Source organism: Perognathus longimembris, chromosome 5, assembly GCF_023159225.1.
Source record: "Perognathus longimembris pacificus isolate PPM17 chromosome 5, ASM2315922v1, whole genome shotgun sequence".
NCBI classification, from domain to species: Eukaryota; Metazoa; Chordata; class Mammalia; order Rodentia; family Heteromyidae; genus Perognathus; species Perognathus longimembris.
In genome coordinates this window covers 74,568,745-74,590,198 of record NC_063165.1, presented here as the reverse complement: position 1 = coordinate 74,590,198, position 21,454 = coordinate 74,568,745, and the positions used below count along the sequence as shown (strand labels likewise).

The 21,454-nt window shown below is 42.0% G+C and overlaps 1 protein-coding gene across 2 annotated transcripts in view; it reads left to right on the top strand.

The window, feature by feature from the left end:
* Nucleotides 1-473: 473 nt before the first annotated feature.
* Skil (SKI like proto-oncogene) overlaps nucleotides 474-21,454 on the top strand; it is a 32,202-nt gene continuing 11,221 nt past the window's right edge. The window contains exons 1-3 of one of the 2 annotated variants that reach the window (XM_048347132.1): nucleotides 474-659; nucleotides 2,184-3,919; nucleotides 21,107-21,204. In XM_048347132.1, the coding sequence (XP_048203089.1) occupies nucleotides 2,828-3,919; nucleotides 21,107-21,204 (1,190 nt within the window). In that variant the 5' untranslated portion in view covers nucleotides 474-659; nucleotides 2,184-2,827. Of the gene's footprint in view, nucleotides 660-1,873; nucleotides 3,920-21,106; nucleotides 21,205-21,454 lie in introns of those variants that run through there. The other variant, XM_048347133.1, reaches the window with a different exon arrangement.

Genomic DNA, 21,454 nt, shown 5'->3' with positions numbered 1-21,454 from the left:
CCCTCCACTTCTTCCCTCCCTCCCCGACAGTCGCGCGGTGGCCCCGAGGCCAGGGCGCCCGGGGTCTGGCTCGCCACCACAGAGCCGCGGGTGGGGCGGGGGCGGGGCGGCGGCGGCCCCAGACAGCCGGCTGGGCGACTCGAGGAAGGAGGGCGGGCGGCGGCGGCGGCGGCGGTGGGGGCGGGGCGGGAGGGAACATCCTGTCTGCGCCGGGTGCGCCGCAGACATCGCCCGCGCCAGCCGCCCAGACGGCGCGCGGGGTCGGGAGCGCGGGGCGCGTGCTCGGGTTGGGGGGAGGGGCGCGCGCGCACGGAGGTGGGGGGGGAGGGGGAGGCCGGCCGGAAGAGCCGCGACAGGCAGGCGGCGCGCGCGTCCCTGGGTGCCTGGCGCGCGCGGGGCGGTTGCGGCGACGCGCGCGCACGCGAGGCCGCCGCTGGCTGCGCTCCCGTCCCCTCCCCCTCCGCCGCCCTCGCTCTCCCCCGGGCGGCCGGAGACGGCGGCGGCGTCTGCGGGAAGCCGAGTGTCTCCGCAGTGACGTGGGCGGGCCGAGGCCCGGTGACGTCAGAGGGCTGTGTGTAACGATGTGTGTGGGGTTCGGAGCGGCGCCGGCACAGCCGAGGGGAGCGGGCGAGCGGCGGCGGCGGCGGCGGCGGGCACAGGTGCGGCTCCGGCTGGCGGGGGAGGGCGGGAAGGGGACGCGGCGGGCGGTCAGGGCCGCGCGGACCCCGGGGAGCCGGACGGCGGTGGCCAGGGGTGGCGGGGAGTTGACAAAGCCCGTCGGGCTTCCTGGGTGCGGAGGCCGGAGTCGGGGTCCGGATGCGCGGGTCCGAGGTGAGGTCGGGGGCTCGTGGTGGACACCTCCCCCTCCCCGGTGGCGCTGGCCTCGTTGACCCCGGGCAGCGAGGGCCGGCCGAGTAGGGCACCGCACTTGACCGGTGCCACGGGGACCCCGGGGACCGGGACGCCGCCGTGCGCTCCGCGGGAAGCCCTGGGCGCGTCGGGGTCGGGCGGCGGGGTCACCTGGGCTAGGCGCTGGCTCGTCTGGGTTGTCCCGGGTTCGGGCTCGGGGTGCCGGCGGGCGGCAGCCTTGGGGGCGCCGGGGTAGCTGCGGGGAAGTTCGGGGGTGTGTGTGCGCGCGGTATTCCCGCGGCCCCCGCCGCGGGGCGGTGTGGGGAGGGCACTTGGGGTTACCTCGCAGATAGAGGTGGGGCCGGAGTGGGGTGGAGTGGGAGGACTCTTACTTCCTCCCCCTGCACGCCCCCCCTTAGGGTCCCGGGGCCCCGACTTCCGTGCGGCGGCTGTCGGGTGGGGATGGGTGAGTGGCTTTCCGTGGCCGGGGGTTTGGGGCTCCCCGGTTCTAGGTCATGCCTTCTGCCCTCTTTCTCAGCTTGCCTTGGCTGAGGTGTCCCTGTGGTGGTGAAAGGCAGCCCATGATGGCTGGGTGGGTGGCTTTCGTCCTTAATCCTTTGGGTTTGTGTTAAGGTAAATGGCTAGGAGTTTGGAAAGAAAAAAAAAAATTGGATTTCTTGTGGGGTTTTTCGCTCACTGAGAAAATGGAAGAAGAATCTTCGCTTCCCCCCCCCCCTTCCTCCATTTGCAGCCTTTGTGAGGTCTTGTCTGCCTTGTGCTTTTTGTCCCGGATTAGTCTTGTTCAAGAATGGAGATTCCCAGGCATGGAGGCTTAGAGCTTTTGGCTTCCATTAAGCATTCGCTAACCTTTTAAAAGGAAAGTTAATTTTTTGCCCACATTCCAGAAGGGTAGTGTACACTGACCGGATGAATTATGCACTTGAGATTGTAAATTAGTTTCATATGGTAGATATGTTAACGTATACGGGGGGGGTGTTGGTTAAACTGGTGGGCTTTTCTTTAAATTAGGTGAAGTCGGAGATTTTTGAAAAAAATTATTAAGGTGGCATAGCTGATAAAACCTCTGGACAGAGTTGGTTTAATGTTCTATGTCTGTGTAGCCTTCCTCCTTCGGAGGGGTATATTGCTCCCTTTACTCACCAGATTGCTTTTCTATCTAAACGAAAAGCTTCTGGTTAACTGGTGTGTAAGTTAAAGTTACCTTTGGTAAAGTGAACTCAGGTTAAGATTAAGGAACTGGTTTGAAACTGACCCTTTGGCCTCAGGACCAAACTCAACTGTAATTCTCCCCCATCCTTTTTCTCTTCTTCCAGATTAATTAAAAGAAGAATGAACGAATCTCCAAAGATAACTGGACAATTTTTCATTATCTTTGTTTTCAATTATAGAAGTTGAAGGGGAGTCAGAAGTGGTTCTTCAGCTTGTCAGCACAGACCAACAGACCATCATTTTTAGTGAAGATACTTTCCTTCTCCTTTTTTGGTGTCCCTGGTGGCAAAAACTAAAATTGATTACATCATTTTGACTTGTGTTTGGGCCTAGGTTTTATGACACAGTAATAGCTTACTTTTCTACATGCTTTGCTTGAAAACAACCATTAAACACAATCATTGCATTGAACCTGGACATCTTGAATAGAGAAATTGGTAACTTTATTTTGACATATATTTGAATAAATCAAGAAAACAAAAGCATTTTCAGATCTCTGCATATGATTATGTTCTGTATTATAAGCAAAATGAGGAATTTTATAGCATTTGCAGTGACCTTGTACTAGAGGATAAGCAGAACCAATGCCAAGTTGCAAAATCTAGTAGGAAAATTTCTCCTTGGAAATTAACATTTCCTATGAAATTGAAAAGTAACATTTCCTATCATCCTCATTATTGTTTCTCTATAAGCAACAAAATGCAAATGCAAACCTCAGATTTAATTATTTAACTCAATTAACGTAGCAATGGAAAATCTACAGACAAATTTCTCCTTGGTTCCGGGCTCAAATAAAAAACTGAACGGGATGGGAGATGATGGCAGCCCTCCAGTGAAAAAATTGATGACAGACATTCATGCAAATGGGAAAGTGGTGAACAAGGTGCCAACTGTAAAGATGGAACACTTGGATGACTATGGAGACACACCAATGGAAACTGATGGAGAGCATGGCAAGCGAAACCCCATGACGGAGCCTTTACATTTAAATCCCAGTTTGAAACACACACTGGCACAATTCCATTTAAGTAGTCAGAGCTCTTTGGGTGGACCTGCAGCATTTTCTGCTCGCTATTCCCAAGAAAGCATGTCACCTACTGTATTTCTGCCTCTGCCATCCCCTCAGGTTCTTCCTGGCCCACTGCTCATTCCTTCTGACAGCTCCACAGAGCTCACCCAGACTGTTTTGGAAGGGGAGTCGATTTCTTGTTTCCAAGTTGGAGGAGAAAGGAGACTCTGTTTGCCCCAAGTCTTAAATTCTGTGCTCCGAGAGTTTTCACTTCAGCAAATAAATACAGTGTGTGATGAATTATACATCTACTGCTCCAGGTGTACTTCAGATCAGCTTCATATCTTAAAAGTCCTGGGAATACTTCCATTCAATGCCCCTTCCTGTGGGCTGATCACATTAACTGATGCACAAAGACTGTGTAATGCTTTATTGAGGCCAAGGACTTTTCCTCAAAATGGTAGCATACTTCCTCCTAAAAACTCATTGGCCCAGTTAAAGGAAACTGGCAGTGCCTTTGAAGTGGAGCATGAGTGCTTGGGCAAATGTCAGGGTCTATTTGCACCTCAGTTTTATGTCCAGCCTGATGCTCCCTGTATTCAGTGTCTGGAGTGTTGTGGAATGTTTGCACCCCAGACATTTGTGATGCATTCACACAGGTCACCTGATAAAAGAACTTGCCACTGGGGCTTTGAATCAGCCAAATGGCATTGTTACCTGCATGTGAACCCAAAATACTTAGGGACACCTGAAGAGAAGAAACTGAAGATAATATTAGAAGAAATGAAGGAGAAGTTTAGCCTAAGAAATGGAAAGAGAAGTCAATCTAAGGCAAGTTTTTAAAAAGTAATTTGGGGTAGTGGGTAATGGTTTACTTTGAAATTTTTTGTAAGAAACTTAACTGCTTATACAACAAGAACCTTTATCAGTGTTATGTGTGTATTGCAATTTTTGGCCTATATTTTTCTGTATCTTTTCTCACTTGAGTTTCCAAATAACAGAAGTAGGGTTATTGCCATTTTCAGACAAAGAATGAAGCCAGAGACCAAGTGATTTTTTTGTGGGAGGGAAAGGGGCTTGATCTCAGGCCTATGAACTCTCACTTGGCTTTTCTGCTCAGGCTGCTGCTGGCACATTATACCACTTGAGCCACATTTGCATTTTCATCTTTTTGGTGGTTAATTGGAGATAAGAGTCTCACAACTTTTCTGCCAGGCTGGCTTTGAGCCTGTATAATCAGATCTCAGCCTCCTGAGTACCTAGGCTTTTAAGTGTGGAGCCAGGCAAAGTGACTTTCTTACCACTAGGCCATATTCCCAGCCCCAAAGTGACTTTCTTATAGACAAGGAATAAAGGAATTGAGACTTTGGTTCTCCTTGGCACATCCTGCTTCTTTGTTTGTTTGGTTTTGTTTTTGTTGCCAGGTCTGGGGCTTGAACTCAGGGCCTGAGCACTGTCTCTGGCTTCTTTTTGCTCAAGGCTAGCACTCTGCCACTTGAGCCACAGTGCCAGTTAGGGCTTTTTCTATTTATATGTGGTGCTGAGGAATCGAACCCAGGGCTTCATGTATATGAGATGAGCACTTTACCACTAGGCCATATTCCCAGCCCACATCCTGCTTCTTGATGACTAAGTATATTGCTTTTATAGGACTCAAGGTAATTTACACTGAGGTGTTATCTCCATTTGCAAATGTTGTAATGGTTAGCTAAACCAATTCTGGTGGTAGGCTCAAGGTGCACCTATGATTCTGATGGTTTTGTGCTTTGATAGTCAGGCTTGATCATATTGAAAAAAATAGAACATGTTTGTCTGAAGAATTTGTCATTCTAGGAATCAAAAATAATTTTAAAGTAACCAGTAATTAAAATTATGACACAAGTAGAATAAATTTTATTTTAGATTAATAAAGTTAGTATAAAAACCTTATCAACTAAGAGGTCTTAATATTCTTCCCACTGCATTATCTGGTAGGATAAGTGAATATCTTAATTCTGTTTTTTTTTTTTTTTTTTTTGGCCAGTCCTGGGCCTTGGACTCAGGGCCTGAGCACTGTCCCTGGCTTCCTTTTGCTCAAGGCTAGCACTCTGCCACTTGAGCCACAGCGCCACTTCCGGCCGTTTTCTGTATATGTGGTGCTGGGGAATCGAACCCAGGGCCTCATGTATATGAGGCAGGCTCTCTTGCCACTAGGCCATATCCCCAGCCCCGAATATCTTAATTCTGATTAAGAGTTTGGATGCCTAGGATTTGAATTAAGTATTTGGTTTCATCTAGTTATTTTATGTATTTTCCTACTTGACTTAAAATGGATATTATGTAATAGTACCTAGCACAATATGTTTAAAATGTGTGAAACATTGTTTTTGAGGTGTTTTACAAATACAATTTTACTTAGGTCTTACAGGAAAATCTTTCTTTTTTTTGCCAGTTCTGGGGCTTGGACTCAGGGCCTGAGCACTGTCCCTGTCTTCTTTTTGCTCAAGGCTTGCACTCTACCACTTGAGCCACAGCCCCACTTCTGGCTTTTTCTGTTTCTATGATGCATAGGAATCGAACCCAAGGCTTCACGCATGCAAGGCAAGCACTACCTCTAAGCCATATTCCACGCCCCAGGAAAATCTTAAAAACCCTGTTTTAAGAACTGTAAAATTTCTTCACTGTTGGCTTTAATCCTTTAAAATAATGCTTCCACTTTCTGTTTACAGAAGAAACGAAGTATACCAAATAACTGACTGCAGAGCACTCGCAGCAAAGTCAGGGCTTAGACTAGAATTTAAGACTAGGTGTTCCATGCTTTATGACTGTGCTCTTAAGGCCTTGAGGGAAATGTAGAGTATTTAAGGCAGTGAGTGGTTTGCTTCTGAAACTCAGTAAAGGCAATTCATTGTAAACTAATTTAGCAGAGTTGGCTGTTTGCTTTCCAAAAGGTTAGCCCTTGAAATTTCTTGCCAGTGGCTACCAGGTAAGTTTATATTCTTCAGACAGTTATTAACTGGTTTTAAAGCAGGATTGACTTTAAGCCAGGGTAGGAAACATGCTTACAGCTCTACTTGTGCAGGGCTGAATTTCCTTCTCACCATGATTTATAGCCACAAAATGTGAAATGCCCTTTTAGTATTTCTATCTTGTCCCCTCTTCCCTAACCCTTTTAAAGGCCTAGGTAGCTGCCAGATACTCTCTCTCTAATCTTTATTACTCCAAGCATTTTTGGGATAAACTACCTTGCCTATTCCTGTGCTGTGTTTGGGTGGGAAAAAAAAAAGACAGCTAATAACAAAAACCAAGAAGAAGATAGTGATGAATCTATGTGGGTGAATGTGCTAAATAAGGTTTGGTTAATTAAAATCATTTTAAATTGGTTGTACCCTTGTATCATCCCAGTATATATTAATGTAAATACATTTTTTATTTTGGAAAAGTGTATTTCTTTCCCCTCCATTTACTTTCTGGTGAAGACATGCTATAGTTTTGTTTTGTGCTGGTCCTAGGGCTTGAACTTAGGGCCTGGATGCTATCCCTGAGATTCTTTTTCTCAAGGCTAGTGAGCATTCTACCACCTGAGCCATAGTGCCACTTCCAACTCTTTCTGTGTAGTTTATTGGAGATAGGAGTATTACGGACTTCCTGTCTGGGTTGGCTGCGAACCTCAATCTTCAGATCTCAGCCTCCTGAGTGAACTGGGAGTACAGGTGTGAACCCCCAGTGCCCAGCTTCTAATTTTATGTGTTGAAAAAATTAGGAGAATTAAAAAAATTCTAACAATCAGATCTTTTAAGAAAGTAATTTTTGATTTGTGATTAATGAATACTTGAGTGATTTTCTTAAAAAAAAGTCACCGCACACCTTATAAGTTTATTCCTGAAAACATTGTGAGGTAGTTTTTGAAGGTCTGTGAGGAAGGCATGTGAGAATATTTCCTTCTCGTGGGTAATCTGGTTGTATAACAGAGAAGTGGACCTATCAGTTGAATGCAAGTCTCTGACATGAAGTCCACTCATTTTCCTGAAGCAATTGCGGCAGCAGAAAATATATTTTGAAGAATGTTAACTTTCCTTATCATCTTACCTTAGACAGTGGTTCTTAAATTCTTCACTAATTTGTACATATAGACTAAAGTTTTTAACGGGGAATGGGGCAGATTGATAGTCCTTGATTGAGGAACATTTTAATTTGTAAAGTTGGTTGCCAGATAAACCAAATTGATGAGAGGATGCTCATTTGTAAAGAATCAAACCTAGCTGGGCCCCAGTGGCTCACAGCTACTCAAGAGGCTCAAAGTCAGGAAGACTCTTATTTCCAATTAACCAGAAAAACCAAAAACTAAAGCAAATGAACCCTCAACATCCAGGCCATGAGTTCAAGCCCTAGGACTGACTGGCATCACAAAACCAAACCAGGCCTTTAAAAAATTTTAATAAGAATGTGCTAAATAAATATATTAACCTGTTATATTAAGGACCTTATGTTTAGCGTGAATAAGAATGTAATTTTTTATGCTTATATAGTAAAAAAAGAAGCCTGAGGAAATGGTGCTGCAACTCAGTGGTAGAGTGCTAGCCTTGAGCCAAAGGAGCCTAGGGGTAGTACCCAGGCCCAGAGTTCAAGCTTCAGCACTGGGCAAAAAAAGAAAAGGAACCTGAAAATCAGTGAGTACTTGTTTGAAATGTAGCAACTTTTAGATGATGGAAATTGTGTTAATATCCAGTAGCTTTTTTACAAACCTAATGGATGTTTAGTTTGCAAACCTAGGACTTACAGGTGGGAGAAATAAGTTGGTTAAGGTTGTTATAAGTGAAGACCTGAATTTATTCTTTGTAGGAAGAAAAGATGTGTGTTTGTGTGTGTGCATATGTGCATTCTGATGTAGAATCTTATTTTTCCATCACATAGATTTCTAATCTGCACATGAAAACCTGGTGTAGTCAATTTCTGTAGCCTCATTTTACAGATGAGTAATTAATTGGACGCTGGGGATCAAATGCAGGTGTTTCTGAGTCTGGATGTCATACTTTTGTTTTTGTTTTTTGTTTGTGGCTTCTGGGGTTTGATCTCAGGGCTTCTTGCTTTTGTTAGGCAGCTGCTTTAGTGTGGAGTGAGCCACACTCCAGCCCTTTTGTTCTTGTAACTTTTGAGATACAATCTTGCTTTTGCTTTTTTTCCTGGTCCTGAGGCTTGAACTCAAGGGCTTGGTTATCTCTGAGCTTTCTTTTGCTTGAGGCTAGCACTCTATGCCTTGAGCCACAACTCCACTTCCAGCTTTTTTTGTTGCTTGACTGCAGATAAGAGTTTTCTGCCCAGGCTGGCTTTGAACCATGATTCTCAGATCTCAGCCTCCTGAGAAGCTAGGATTACAGGCATGAGACACTGGCACCTGGCTGGATCTTGCTTTTTTTTTTTTTACTCAGTCTAGGTTGGACAGTTTTCCTCCTACTTTTGCTTCCTGTATGTCTAGGATGACAAGTGTGTAGCACTGTGCCTACCTTTTTATTGATAGAGCTAGGGGGTCTTGTTGAGTTTTTGCTGAGGCTGACCTTGAACCTCTTTCCCCGTCTCGGGAGTAGCTGGCATTACAGGCATAAGGTACAGCACCCGATCCACCCCAGACACTTGACTCAGTTCAGTGGAACATGGCAAGGAGAGGCTTGAGCTGGACTCTCAGCTTCAGTTGAAAGAGGGTATTTGGCCACCTCTTCCAGGAAACTTCCAGCCCTTAGGCGTGCAGGGTTTGATCCTGAACACTTGTTTATTCTTCATTGATTTGCCCTCCAGCTATGATATTTGGGCTGGAGGGCTGGGTGCCTGTGGGTTCCAGGGTTGGATGCTGTTTCAGCCAGCTTGGCCCATCAGAAAAAAGCTCTGCAGATGGGGTGGAGGGCTGAAGCGATAGATACTGCTATCCCACAGTCCTGGAGGCTGGAAGTCCATGATCAAGGCTGGCAGGGCTGTTTTCTAGACCCCTGGAAAAGTATCTTCTAAACTCTGTTACTCAGGTTATAAGAAAAAAATATATGATCTTAGATCTGCCTAGGTTTGCCCTGCAGAATTTGATTTGGAACTCTTTGTGCTTTTTTGAAACCAGAAAATGAGTATTGTATTTAAAAATGCACACACAGGCAAAACAGTTGTGTTCTCAATTATTTACATCTTCAGTGAGTATTCAGCTAAATCAGAACTAGATCAAATAAATTTTTGTCTATGGAAAAAAGGTTGCAAATGAATCTATCATTAGTACATAAAATTTAAAGGGTGATATTTCCTTAAGATTATTTTCAAGTACATTAGAAGAGACCATTTATAGTTAGTTGATTTTGGCCGAGGTCAAGGGAATAGTAGATAACCACAATATAGGTGATTCTTCATTGTTATAGCACATGACTGGAAAGCTAGTTTTTTTTTTTTGTTTGTTTTGTTTGTCCTCAGGGTCTGGGTGCTGCCCCTGAGCTCTTTTGCTCAAGGCTAGCACTCTACCACTTTGAGCCACTGTGCCACTATGGGTTTTCTGGTGGTCACTTGAAGGTAAGAGTCTCACAGAAGTTCCTGTCTGGGCTGGATTTGAGATCTTCAGATCTCAGCCTCCTCAGTAGCTAGATTACTGGTGGGAGCCACCGATGCCCAGCTACATCAAACCATTCAGATTGGTTTTAGGTAAAATAGTGTTTTTGTTGTTTGTTTGTTTTTGTTGTTCATGGGGCTTGAACTCTGGGCCTGGGCACTGTCCCTGCCAGTTGAGCCACAGAACCACTTCTGGTTTTCTGGTGGTTAATTGGAGGTAAGAGTCTCTTGGGCCTGGGATATGGCTTATTGGTAGAGTGCTTGCCGTGCATGCATGAAGCCCTGGGTTTGATTCCTCAGCACCACATAAACAGAAAAATCCAGAAGTAGTGCTGTGGCTCAAGTGGTAGAGTGTTAGCCTTGAGCAAAAAGAAGCCAGAGACAGTGCTCAGGCCCTGAGTTCAAGCCCCAGAATTGGCAAACAAAACAAAACAAAAGGACAAAAGGCTCATGGACTTTTCAGCCTGGGCTGGCTTTGAACTGTGATCCTCAAATCTCAGCCTCTTTGAGTAGCTAGGATTACAGGTGTGATCTACTGGTGCCCAGGAAAATAGTGTAGTTTTTATTTTGTACTTTGGGAAAAATAATAAAGGTCATCTGATACAAATAGATATTCTAAAGATAATCAACTTAAAATTTTTTTTCCTCTGGTTGAGTGTGAGGCTCAGTAGAAGAGCATAGGCTTAGCATACATGAGGCCCAGAGTTAATTCTTTAATTTTTCTTTTTTTTTGATGGTGGTTTGTGAGTTTGAATTCTGCCCCTTGTTCTTGCTAAGCAGATGGCCTTATCATTTGAGCCACAACCACAACCCCTCCCCCGCTTTTTTTGCTTAGTTATTTTGCAGATGTGGCCTCAAGTTTTTTGCCTGGCTAGACCTAGAGTACAATCATCCTTATGCTGTCTGTGAAGCTGTGATGGCAGGCCTACCCTACCATGCACACTTTTTTTTGTTGTTGTTGAGATAGTTTTAATAACATTTTGCCTTGTTCTTGTACCACAGTCCTCCCCATCTGTACTTCCTGAGTGAAATGACAGGCATGAATGCCCTCGGAAAGCATATTAACCATTTCATTTGGTTTTGTATTCCCATTTATTTCTGCAGAGGTCATTGGAATTATAATAGTATAAAATTTCCTCCTCTGGTACTTTATGCTAGAAGACATATTCAAATAAACCTAAAGAAGATTGTGCAAGTACACTAGAAAGAGTTTGTTATCCTCAAAGTATAGTGAGTTCAAGCCCCAGTTACACACACAAAAATGAACTGGTAGCATATACCTGTGTTACTACTAGCTACTTAAGAGGCTGAGATCTGAAGATCTCCGTTCAAAGTCAGTCTGGGGAGAAAAGTCTGTGACACTTACCTCTAGTTAAGCAGTAAAAAAACAACTGGACTGCAAGTGTGGCTCAGGTGGTAGAGCACATAGTATAGAGTGCTCAGTGTCAGAAGAAAGCTGAGCAAGAGCACAAGATCCTGAGTTCAAGCCCCAGTACCAGCCCAAAAAGAAAATAAGGACTTAGGATAAAAAAAAAGGTAGCAAGTTATCATTTTGGTCTAAGTTTCCCAACTCTCTCTTTCTGTGTATACTAATATATATATATATATGCACACACATACATGCATACATAGATATTCAATATTTATATATACAATATATAGTCTTTCTGATTGGGGGTTTCATGGGAGAATTAAGCCCTACAGAAAATGATTTCAGAGATGATTTTGTCAGTTCTCCCTAGAGTAGTACATAGGACCAATGCTCTGGGGCATTTTTCTTTCTTTTTTGCCAATCCTGGGGCTTGAACTCAGGGCCTGAATACTATCCCTGGCTTCTTTGTGCTAACACTCTACCAACTGAGCCACAGCACCACTTCTGACTTTTTCTATATATGTGGTACTGAGGAATTGGACCCAAGGCTTCATGTATGTGAGGCAAACACTCTATCATTAGGCCATATCCCAGCCCCAGCTTTGGGGCATTTTTAATTCTTTTAACTCTCTCTTAGGACTTGAGAGGATCAGGAGGGTCATGAAATCACCAGCATGAAAAAAGAAACATGAAATATTTTAAAAAAGAATATATATGTAGTATGTCTCATGATCAAATATATATAATGTATACAATAAAGCAATACATATTATATATAGCATATAATATATGTAGCGTACATTATTTGAAGACCACAATTAAAAGCATATTCTAAAATGAGATGGAGAAGTAAGGCCTTATTTATTTACTTATTTATTTATTTTTTGGCCAGTCCTGGGGCTTGGTCTCAGGGTCTGAGCACTGTCCCTGGCTTCTTTTTGCTTAAGGCTAGCACTCTGCCACTTGAGCCACAGTGCCACTTCTGGCCATTTTCTGTATATGTGGTGCTGGGGAATCGAACCCAGGGCTTCATGTATACGAGGTGAGCACTCTTGCCACTAGGCCATATCCCCAGCCCAAGGCCTTAGATTTCTTATGCACCAAACAGTCTGACAAATATTTTAGTAAAAATGTGTGTATGATGCTGAAATTTCTGCAGTTAGCTGGTTAGCTAGTGGTAGAATATTTCTATGCTAAAGGCCCTCAGAGTGCAAAAACAAAACAAAACTGAAAATATACCCTCAGTCCCCCAAAGCAGCATAGCTACAGTTTTAATATTAAATGGATTAAACACTGAAGAATTATATATTTTTACTTTATTTATTTTGTTGGTAGTGGGGCTTGAACTCTGGGCCTGGGCACTGTTGCTGAACTCTTCAGCTCAGTGCTAGAGTTCTGTCACTTGAGCCACAGCACCACTTCCAGTTTTCTGGTGGTTAATTGGAGATGAGAGTGTTAAGGCCTTTTCTGCCATGGCTGGCTTTGAACTGGAATCTTCAGATCTCAGCCTCTTGAGTAGCTAGGATTATAGGCGTGAGCCACTTGTGCCCAGCAAAATTTTATTTTGAAAAGCCCAAGAAGTTAGGATTTTTTTTTATCAGTTCCTTCATGTTAAGAGGGGAGTGCTGCAGCACACTTTGCCAGAGGATTTTAGATAATATTTGTATCCTTACTCTAAGAGCTTGAGCCCTTGCTTTGCCTGGGAACATTGTTCAGCACTTCAACCTAAAACTGGCTTAAGTGAAGTAGGAGATGAATATGATCTTTCAGTCTGTGGGGCAGCAAGCATTTCTGTGACTTCTGAAGATCCAGCCATGATAAGTTAGCCAAACCTCTTGTCTCAGCTTTGCATTAGGTTAATTAATTCTAATGATTACAGTAAAAGGAGCCATAAGACTAACCCTTAAATCTCCTATTTGCTACCTTGCCACACTATTCCATTGCAGTTGTGGAGACATTTCATTCACAACATGCTGGCACTATTCAGGAAACTTGAGAACCACTGAGGGATTTGGTTTCTTTCAGTAAGAGTTGTTGGCAGCTGTTTGGTGGGGTGTGTTTTATATACTTCTAAAATCATTTGACTACTTGAATGTCTTAGTGTTGTAGATGGTAAAAAGACCATGGCAGGAACAGTCACTTTATACCTACAGAGTTATTTTGGGGCTACCCCCCAAATAATATGAATTTATTACACATATCCCTTCTTGTATAATCATTAGGAAGATAGACTGTTAAATTACCAAAGTACTTGTTTTGAACACAATTTAAAAATGAATTTTCAGTTGAGTACCAGTGTCTTATGCCTGTTATCCAGCTAATCAGGAGGCAGACATCTGGAGAATCATATTTTGAAGCCAGCCCAGGCAGAAAAGTCTGGTAGATTGCATTTCCAAAATAGCCAGCAAAAAAGCTGGCGGAAGTGTGACTCAAATGATAGAGTGTCAAACATAAGCTAAGTGGGTACAAGGCCCAGAGTTCAAACCTAAATCCTTCCCCCACAAAAATGAATTTTCATCATTTGTATAACTTTTTAAAATTCTGTTTTTAAAATAAGTTTTTTTTTTTGCCAGTCCTGGGCCTTGGACTCAGGGCCTGAGCACTGACTGTCCCTGGCTTCTTTTGGCTCAAGGCTAGCACTCTGCCACTTGACCCACAGCGCCACCTCTGGCCGTTTTGTATATATGTGGTGCTGAGGAATCGAACGCAGGGCTTCATATATTCGAGGCAAGCATTCTTGCCACTAGGCCATATTCCCAGTTTAACAGTTGATTTTTGTTGAGATTTTGGGAGTCCTACTAGTATGATGAGCTATTCTTAATTTCTTTAGTTCATCAGTGATTGTTATTAGGACTTAAAAATCATAGCATTCTGATGTTGTAATTAAAAATTAGAATGCCATTTGAAGGCAAAGTTTATTGAACATTACAGGATTTACAAAGCTTTTTTTAAAGCACAAATTGGATATTTGTATATGAATAGTGATGAGTGGGTGGATTTATTTTTTGTGTTTAAAAAGTAGTGACAAAAATGACTCTTTAAAATGAAATCAAGCCCTCTAAGTTATTTGCCACTGTGTTGTAAGACTAATAACTGTGAATCATCAACACAGCTTATTAAGAAATCTCATTATGAAGGGTAATGTGCATAAAGTAACCATAGTTAAGATGCAGGATTTAGAGAAACATCAGTAAGACATTTCCTAATTTTTACTTGTTAATTAACTTTCTTTGCATATTGGGGTTGTATAAATTTTGCTTCTATAAGTATTATTTGGTGCTTAGAAAAAGAACCTTTGGAATGAAATAATACATCTCAAATGTTGTTTATGTGTGTGGAGATGCCATCTGTTCATTTCGGGGAAGATAATGGTGGTGAAGATGAACAATAAAAGCATTTAAAATGCTGAGGCTTTAACCTATCAAATGATATACTTTTCTTTGCTTAGTAATATACTGTATTTTAATGTTTAAACATATAAAGAAGTAAATTTTCTAATGTTGAAAGGTGAGACAAAAGGCAATAGATGCTCATATCTTGGTATCTAATTTGTATTTCTGATAAGTAACATTACTGCTGTGCCGTTTAATTCTTTTTCTGAAAACCTAATTTGTATGTTGATACAAATGCAGAATAGATGAGAAAATCTGGCATGTCTGTGAATGTTTTGTTGTATAGTATGTGCTTTTCTTAATTGTTTTTAACATGCAGTTAGGATAATTTGTAACAAATGTGTTTATGGTCTCCCATAGCATATTAAGTAAAATTAACGTGGGGCACTTTATCACTATTAGTGCTGTGCATTTTCCCATCACTTGTATTATTTAATTTGTATATCTGATAAAAGGCAGCCTAGAGACTTTCTGGGTGCTTCATGGAGGAGAAAGGTACTAAATGTGAAAGAGACTGTCCTGTGAACTTTACAGAAGCTAGTAATTGTGACTTCATAGTAGCTAGTAACTGTGTGTGTGTGTGATTGATTGTGCTAGGGGTGGTCTAATCCAAGACCCTACCCATACTAGGCAATGCTCTGCCACGTCTCCCCGAAAATCTACCCTATGAATTAATGAGCCACACTGTCCTTCAAAATTCATTCAATAAATGGTTGAGTCTCTGTTGAGTGATAGCATAGTAATACATACTGATAATACAAAAAACTGAGGAAAAATGTATTTTCTCAGTACACTCCCCCCTTTATTTATGCCAGGCCTGGGGCTTGAACTCAGGGCTGAATACTGTCCCTGGCCTCCTTTTGCTCAAGGCTAGCACTCTACCACTTGAGCCACAGCGCCACTTCTTGCTTTTTCTGTATATGTGGTACTGAGGAATTGAACCCAGGGCTTCATGCTTGCTGGGCAAGCACTCTATCACTAGGCCAAATTCCCAGCCCTATATGTAACTTTTTTTTAACCTCAAATTGCTTTTAAATTGTAGGCTAGAATTCAGACATTGGCTAGGGACTACATTTGTAAGATTATTAAGGGAATTTCCTTAGAACCACTGATTGGTAGGGTACTATAGAAATGGTGGGAATTAAGAGGGATATGTGCTTAAATGGATGTACTAGCTATTATTTAGATTGTCTCTGAAGTGTAGAGGTATAAGAACAATACTGGGTTTGTATTATGTGTAATGAAACAAAAATGACTAAGATTGTCAGATTTTAAGTCAAGGTCTTTGAAGAAATGTATGCTTGCTTTCTGAACATTTGAGCTCCCATATCCATACTAGGAAAAACTTAAGTGCTGAAGTCAGTTTCAGTGATGTTTCTTTTTTTAAGGTATTGGGGTTTTGAATTCATTAGGGCCTTCTTGCACTTGCAAAGCAGGTTCTCTAGCCCTTTTAGCTTTTGTTATTTTTCAAATAGAATCTCACTTTTTAGCTGGGCAGACCTAGACCATGATCTTCTATTTTTTCCTCCCTGCATTGCTGAGGTGACAGATGTGCAACATTGTGCCCAGGTTTTTCTTGATTGAGATGGGATCTTGGGTGTCTTGAGTTGGCCTTTAACTGGGGTCTGCTCAATCTCAGCCCCCTGAGGAATTAGGATTACAGGTGTGAGCCACTGCTTCTAGCTCAGCTTTCTGTCTTTTAACTTAAAAGGTTTGAAAATGATTTATTGAGCAGCATGTCTAGAATTGTTCCAGATATAAAAATGATTTAAAAAGGCACTTTCTTCATTTTCTAAGTGAGCTTAACCATAGAAGTACCATTGAATTCAAGATGATCTTTGTTGTCATGGATTTGTTAGAGTAACTTACACATGCCTTATTAGTAACACTTTCATCATAGATGATTGGGATAAAAAGTATTCTACCAATTAAGCTAATTTTACACACTAAGGTTTTTTTTTTTTTTTTTTTTTAACTTAAATGGTACTAAGGTTTGGAACCCAGGGCTAGTGCTTTACTGCTGAGCCATGCCTCTGGCTCAAAAGCACCAAGATTTATTTTATTTTTTAGTGTACTGGCCCTGAAGTTTGAACTCAGACCCTGAGCTTTTTTGCTCAAGGCTAGTGCTCTTCTACCACTTCTGGCTTTTTGGTGGCTAATTGGAGTTAAGAGTCTCACAGACCTTGCTTCCCTGGGCTAGTTTGGAGCTGTGATCCTCCGATCTCAGTCTCTTGAGTAGCGAGGGTTATAGGCGTGGTCCATCCACGCCTGGCCTCCAAGATTTTTTAAAAAATAAACATTTAAATTTTTATTGTTAGTAGGTATAATAAAGGTAATGTACAGAGGGGTTACAGTTATATAAGTCAGGTATTGAGTACATTTCTTTTTGGATACTCATTCCTCCCCTCATGCTCTCAGTTTTTCCCGCCCGTCTCTACCCACAAGTGCCTATGAGTACCACAGCTGCATTAAACAAACATTTTTAATGAGTTAATCTAAGTGGTATACGAAACATAATTTAACATCATATTGATTCAAGACTTAAATACCAATTATTGTACTCTATCTAAAAGTGTGGGACATATAAAAAAGTGTGAGATATCTAAAAGTGTGAGATACATAAATTATTTCCCTGGCCCATTTCAGAGGTCTCTGATTTTCGTGCTTTTTGAGGTAGTTTTTGTGTTTACATTTTATTTCCTTTTTAGGCTGTTAGCTGCCAGTTAGCATTCATTGTTATCATTTAGTATTTGTTGACAATTCAGTTCCCTTTATAAGTTACTACTAGAACTGAGCATTAGGCTGAGAAGACAAGTGATTGGTTTTTACAAATAAGATGTTGAATTTGCCCTTATTCTCAGTTCTGACCTAATTATCAGAACTGTGGTGCATATTTGGATCTTCAGAATATTTGATCAGCATTTTAAAAATACTTATTTACATATAGTCTGGACCTTTACTGGAATAGTCAAATCCTTTTAAGTATTATTTTCCTTTAATTTTGTGATCTTTCAAATTCCTTACTCAATAACTATTAGCCAAAATTTAGATCTCTTACTAATACAAATTCTCATAATTTTATCTTATTTTATTATTATTATTATTTTGGCCTTGGACTCAGGGCCTGAGCATTGTCCCTGGCTTCTTCCCGCTCAAGGCTAGCACTCTGCCACCTGAGCCACAGCGCCCCTTCTGGCCGTTTTCCATATATGTGGTTGGTGCTGGGGAATCGAACCGAGAGCTTCATGTGTTGGAGGCAAGCACTCTTGCCACTAGGCCATATTCCCAGCCCCTCATAATTTTATTTTTGACTTTTTGTTAGCTTTAAATCGTCTCCTTTTTGATCAAATTGTGTAGGGTTTGTTGCAGGAGTTGCTTCCTCTTTGTTTCAGCCATTTTTGTTGATGACACTTGGCTGTTGGTTATGTCTCCCCTGCGTTCCTTCACTTCCGTTGTTTTCTGTCTTTCTTCCTTTCTTTCTTTTTTTTTTTTTTTTTACCATTTACAAACAGCAAAGAACAACTTTATTCTATGACAAAGTTTAAAATATCACCAGTAGTATAACATGAAGGTTGTATATGTGTTTTTTCTGGATATCATTCCACTAGAGGACATTGATTCATCCAATTGATTTATTCTCAAGGCTTAAGATCTTATGTATAACATATGGTGTGTACATAAGATATGTAGTATATACATAATATGAGAACTTAGATTCATAACCCAAGCCAAATGATTGTGAATCTCTACTGATATTTACTTCTTTTTTCTTCTTCTTTATTGTCAAAGTGAAGTACAGAGGGGTTATAGTTTCATATGTAAGGCAGTGAGTACATTTCTTATCCAACTTGTTATCTCTTCCCTCATTCTACCCCCTCTCCCCTCCCGTATCCTCCCATCCCGCCCATGAGATGTTCAGTTGGTTTACACCAAATGGTTTTGTAAGTATTGCTTTTGGAATGGTTTGTCTTTTTATCCTTTGTCTCTCAATTTTGGTTTTCCCTTTCCCTTCCCTAGTTTGATACACACACACACACACACACACACACACACACACACACAGTATTCAGGGTACTAAGATCAGATACAGTGATAGTAGGGGTAAAACCATGGTAAGAGAATACGAGAGAGAAAATAAAGGGTACGGTTTCACATGGCATGTTGAAAATAATTACAACAATGATATACCACTTGTTTCCATAACGTACTCCCATTGTTCTCTTGCATGAGCAAGATGTCCCTGACTGAACCATGGACAGTTCACAGTTGAGTTTGCTTTAATTCCAGCTGCTTAACATCCTTTTCTTCCTGCCTTGTTCTGACTCTGATACGGAAGTGGAATACTGGTAGTATTGGGTCTCTCTTCCTTTCCATACCTCCTCCTCTTTGGTGGTGCTGGCAATAAAAAAACCCAAGGCCTCACTCATGCTAGGCTTGACCACCAGTACCTATTCCCACCCCTATATTGGCATTATTGAATGTTGTCATTCTCCCATCCCTACCTCCTACACCTTTCTAACTGAAAAAGGGTTTGGAGGCTCACAAAGGTAATAGCCAGCTCTCTCCCCCTCCCCTTATCCCTCTCTCTCCCTCATCTTCTTTCTCCCTGCACTGGGCTTTGAACTCAGGGACTCATGCTCTTGCTTGTTTTTTCATTTAAGGTTAGCACTCTACCACTTGAGCCACACCTCCACGTCTAACTTTTCCCCTGGCCTTTCCTGCCTGGGCTAGTTTTGAGCTACAGTCCTCACGTCTCAGCCTCCTGACTTGAGCCATAGGCACTTGGCTCAGCTTTGTCGTCTCTTCCCCCCTCCACCCCTCCAATGCTGGTTCTGGGCCTGGGTACTGTCCCTGAGCTTTTTTTTGCTTAATGCTAGCACACTACCACTTGAGCCCCAGCTCTAATTTCAGCTTTTTTTGGTGGTTAATTGGAGATACGAGTCTCACAAGATTTTCCTGCCCTTGATGGCTTTTTTTTTTTTTTTTTTTTGGCCAGTCCTGGGCCTTGGACTCAGGGCCTGAGCACTGTCCCTGGCTTCTTCCCGCTCAAGGCTAGCACTCTGCCACTTGAGCCACAGCGCCCCTTCTGGCCGTTTTCTGTATATGTGGTGCTGGGAATCGAACCTAGGGCCTCGTGTATCCGAGGCAGGCACTCTTGCCACTAGGCTATATCCCCAGCCCGCCCTTGATGGCTTTGAACCACATTCTCATCAGCTCTTCTTTTTTACTTATTCTGCCTTTTAACTCTCAGTCCTGTACTAAGGATTCTTACTTATTAGTAAGAGTACTGTTCTGGATTTGTTTATTCACCACCTATGTCTCATGTCCACGGCTGTCTGTCAGCTACTTCTTTCCTCTTCCACCAGTGAGGCTTCTTCTTAGCAAGGCATTCTTTTCCTGTAAGGGTAGGGTAATGACTAGTTTGAAGTATGTGTGGGAGCTTAGCAAGGGAGAACAAAGCTATAAAGCAAGTCAAAGTAAGGGAGATGTTAGTGACCATAGTGATTTATTCCCTTTTTGCTTCAGTTTCCTAACTTTGGTTGTTTTATTTAAATATGTAAATGGAGATAATGATACCTACTTTGTGTGTGTGCTTGTGTGCACACCTATATGTGGTTGGTATTCTCAGCAAGTCAATGTGCATTAAGTTGCCAGTTACTTTCTCCTTTTCCTTTGTTTATAGGTATACAGCTTCAGTGCTTAACAATTTTAAAGATATGGTTTACTGATACTTGTTAAGAAAGTGATTTCAGAGTTAATTGGCAAAAGTGCTTATTGCTCTAGAAGGTGATCTACTTAATATTCTAACAAATACAATGGAAATGGGATATCATATACATGATTATAGCAGGAAAAATAATCAGAATTTCTCAGCACATTACATTTTCAGAGGATGGGGTTGGGGATATGGCCTAGTGGCAAGAGTGCTTGCCTCGTATACATTTTCAGAGGAATTTGTTGAGGTCATTCCTGTAACTCATGTTAACATACACACTGAAACTTGGGACATGACAGCTCTGATGAGTCTCTGAGTCAAAGTAATTACACATGATACTTTAAAGTATCTTAAAGGTATACTTAATAGAAGATGGCCCTTTATGCCGGGTATCCATGTCTCATATCTGTAAGCCTAGATACTCAGGCTGCTGAGATCTGAAGATTGTGGTTTGAAGGCAGCCTGGGGAGGACCAGAATTGCTAGAACTGGAGCTGTGGTTCAAGTGGTAGTGGTTTAGGCTTGAACACAAAAAAACTCAGGGATAATGCCCAGGTGCCTGAGTTCACGCCCAGAATTGGAACTAAAAAATTAAAAAATATTTTTTTTTTAAAAAAGAAGATGGCTGGGCTGGGAATATGGCCTAGTGGCAAGAGTGCTTGCCTCATATACATGAAGCCCTGGGTTTCATTCCTCAGCACCACATATATAGAAAATGGCCAGAAGTGGCGCTGTGGCTCAAGTGGCAGAGTGCTAGCCTTGAGCAAAAAGAAGCCAGGGACAGCACTCAGGCCCTGAGTCCACGGCCCAGGACTGGCAAAAATAAATAAAATAAAATAAAAATTAAAAAAAAAAGAAGATGGCCCTTTAGTGTTGGAGAACTTACTTGGAATGGGCACAGGCCCTGGATTTGATCCCTGAAACTATAAAAACAAAGTCACATTTTACCCTCAACAACTTTACCTTTTCTACATTTTTCTACAGACTGATACACCACCAGGAATGGAATTACAGTCATGGTATCCTGTTATAAAACAGGAAGGAGACTCTGTTCCTCAGACACATTCATTTTTACACCCCAGGTGAGTGGGTATGCATTCATCCAACAGCTTGCTTCTGTGTACCGATCTAGGAGTTTAGTTACTTTTAAGATTTCTTCTTAAATTCACAAGTAAGGAATTTAATGGCTTTTGTCTCTTCTTCATCTTAGGGAAATCATAGGGAATTAATATTGTTTAATTATTCTTATTAATGAAAACTCAAAGAATCTAAAGAATGTTTATTGTACTGAATATGTGAGACAACTGTTACTGGTGTTTATATGTTTTTTTC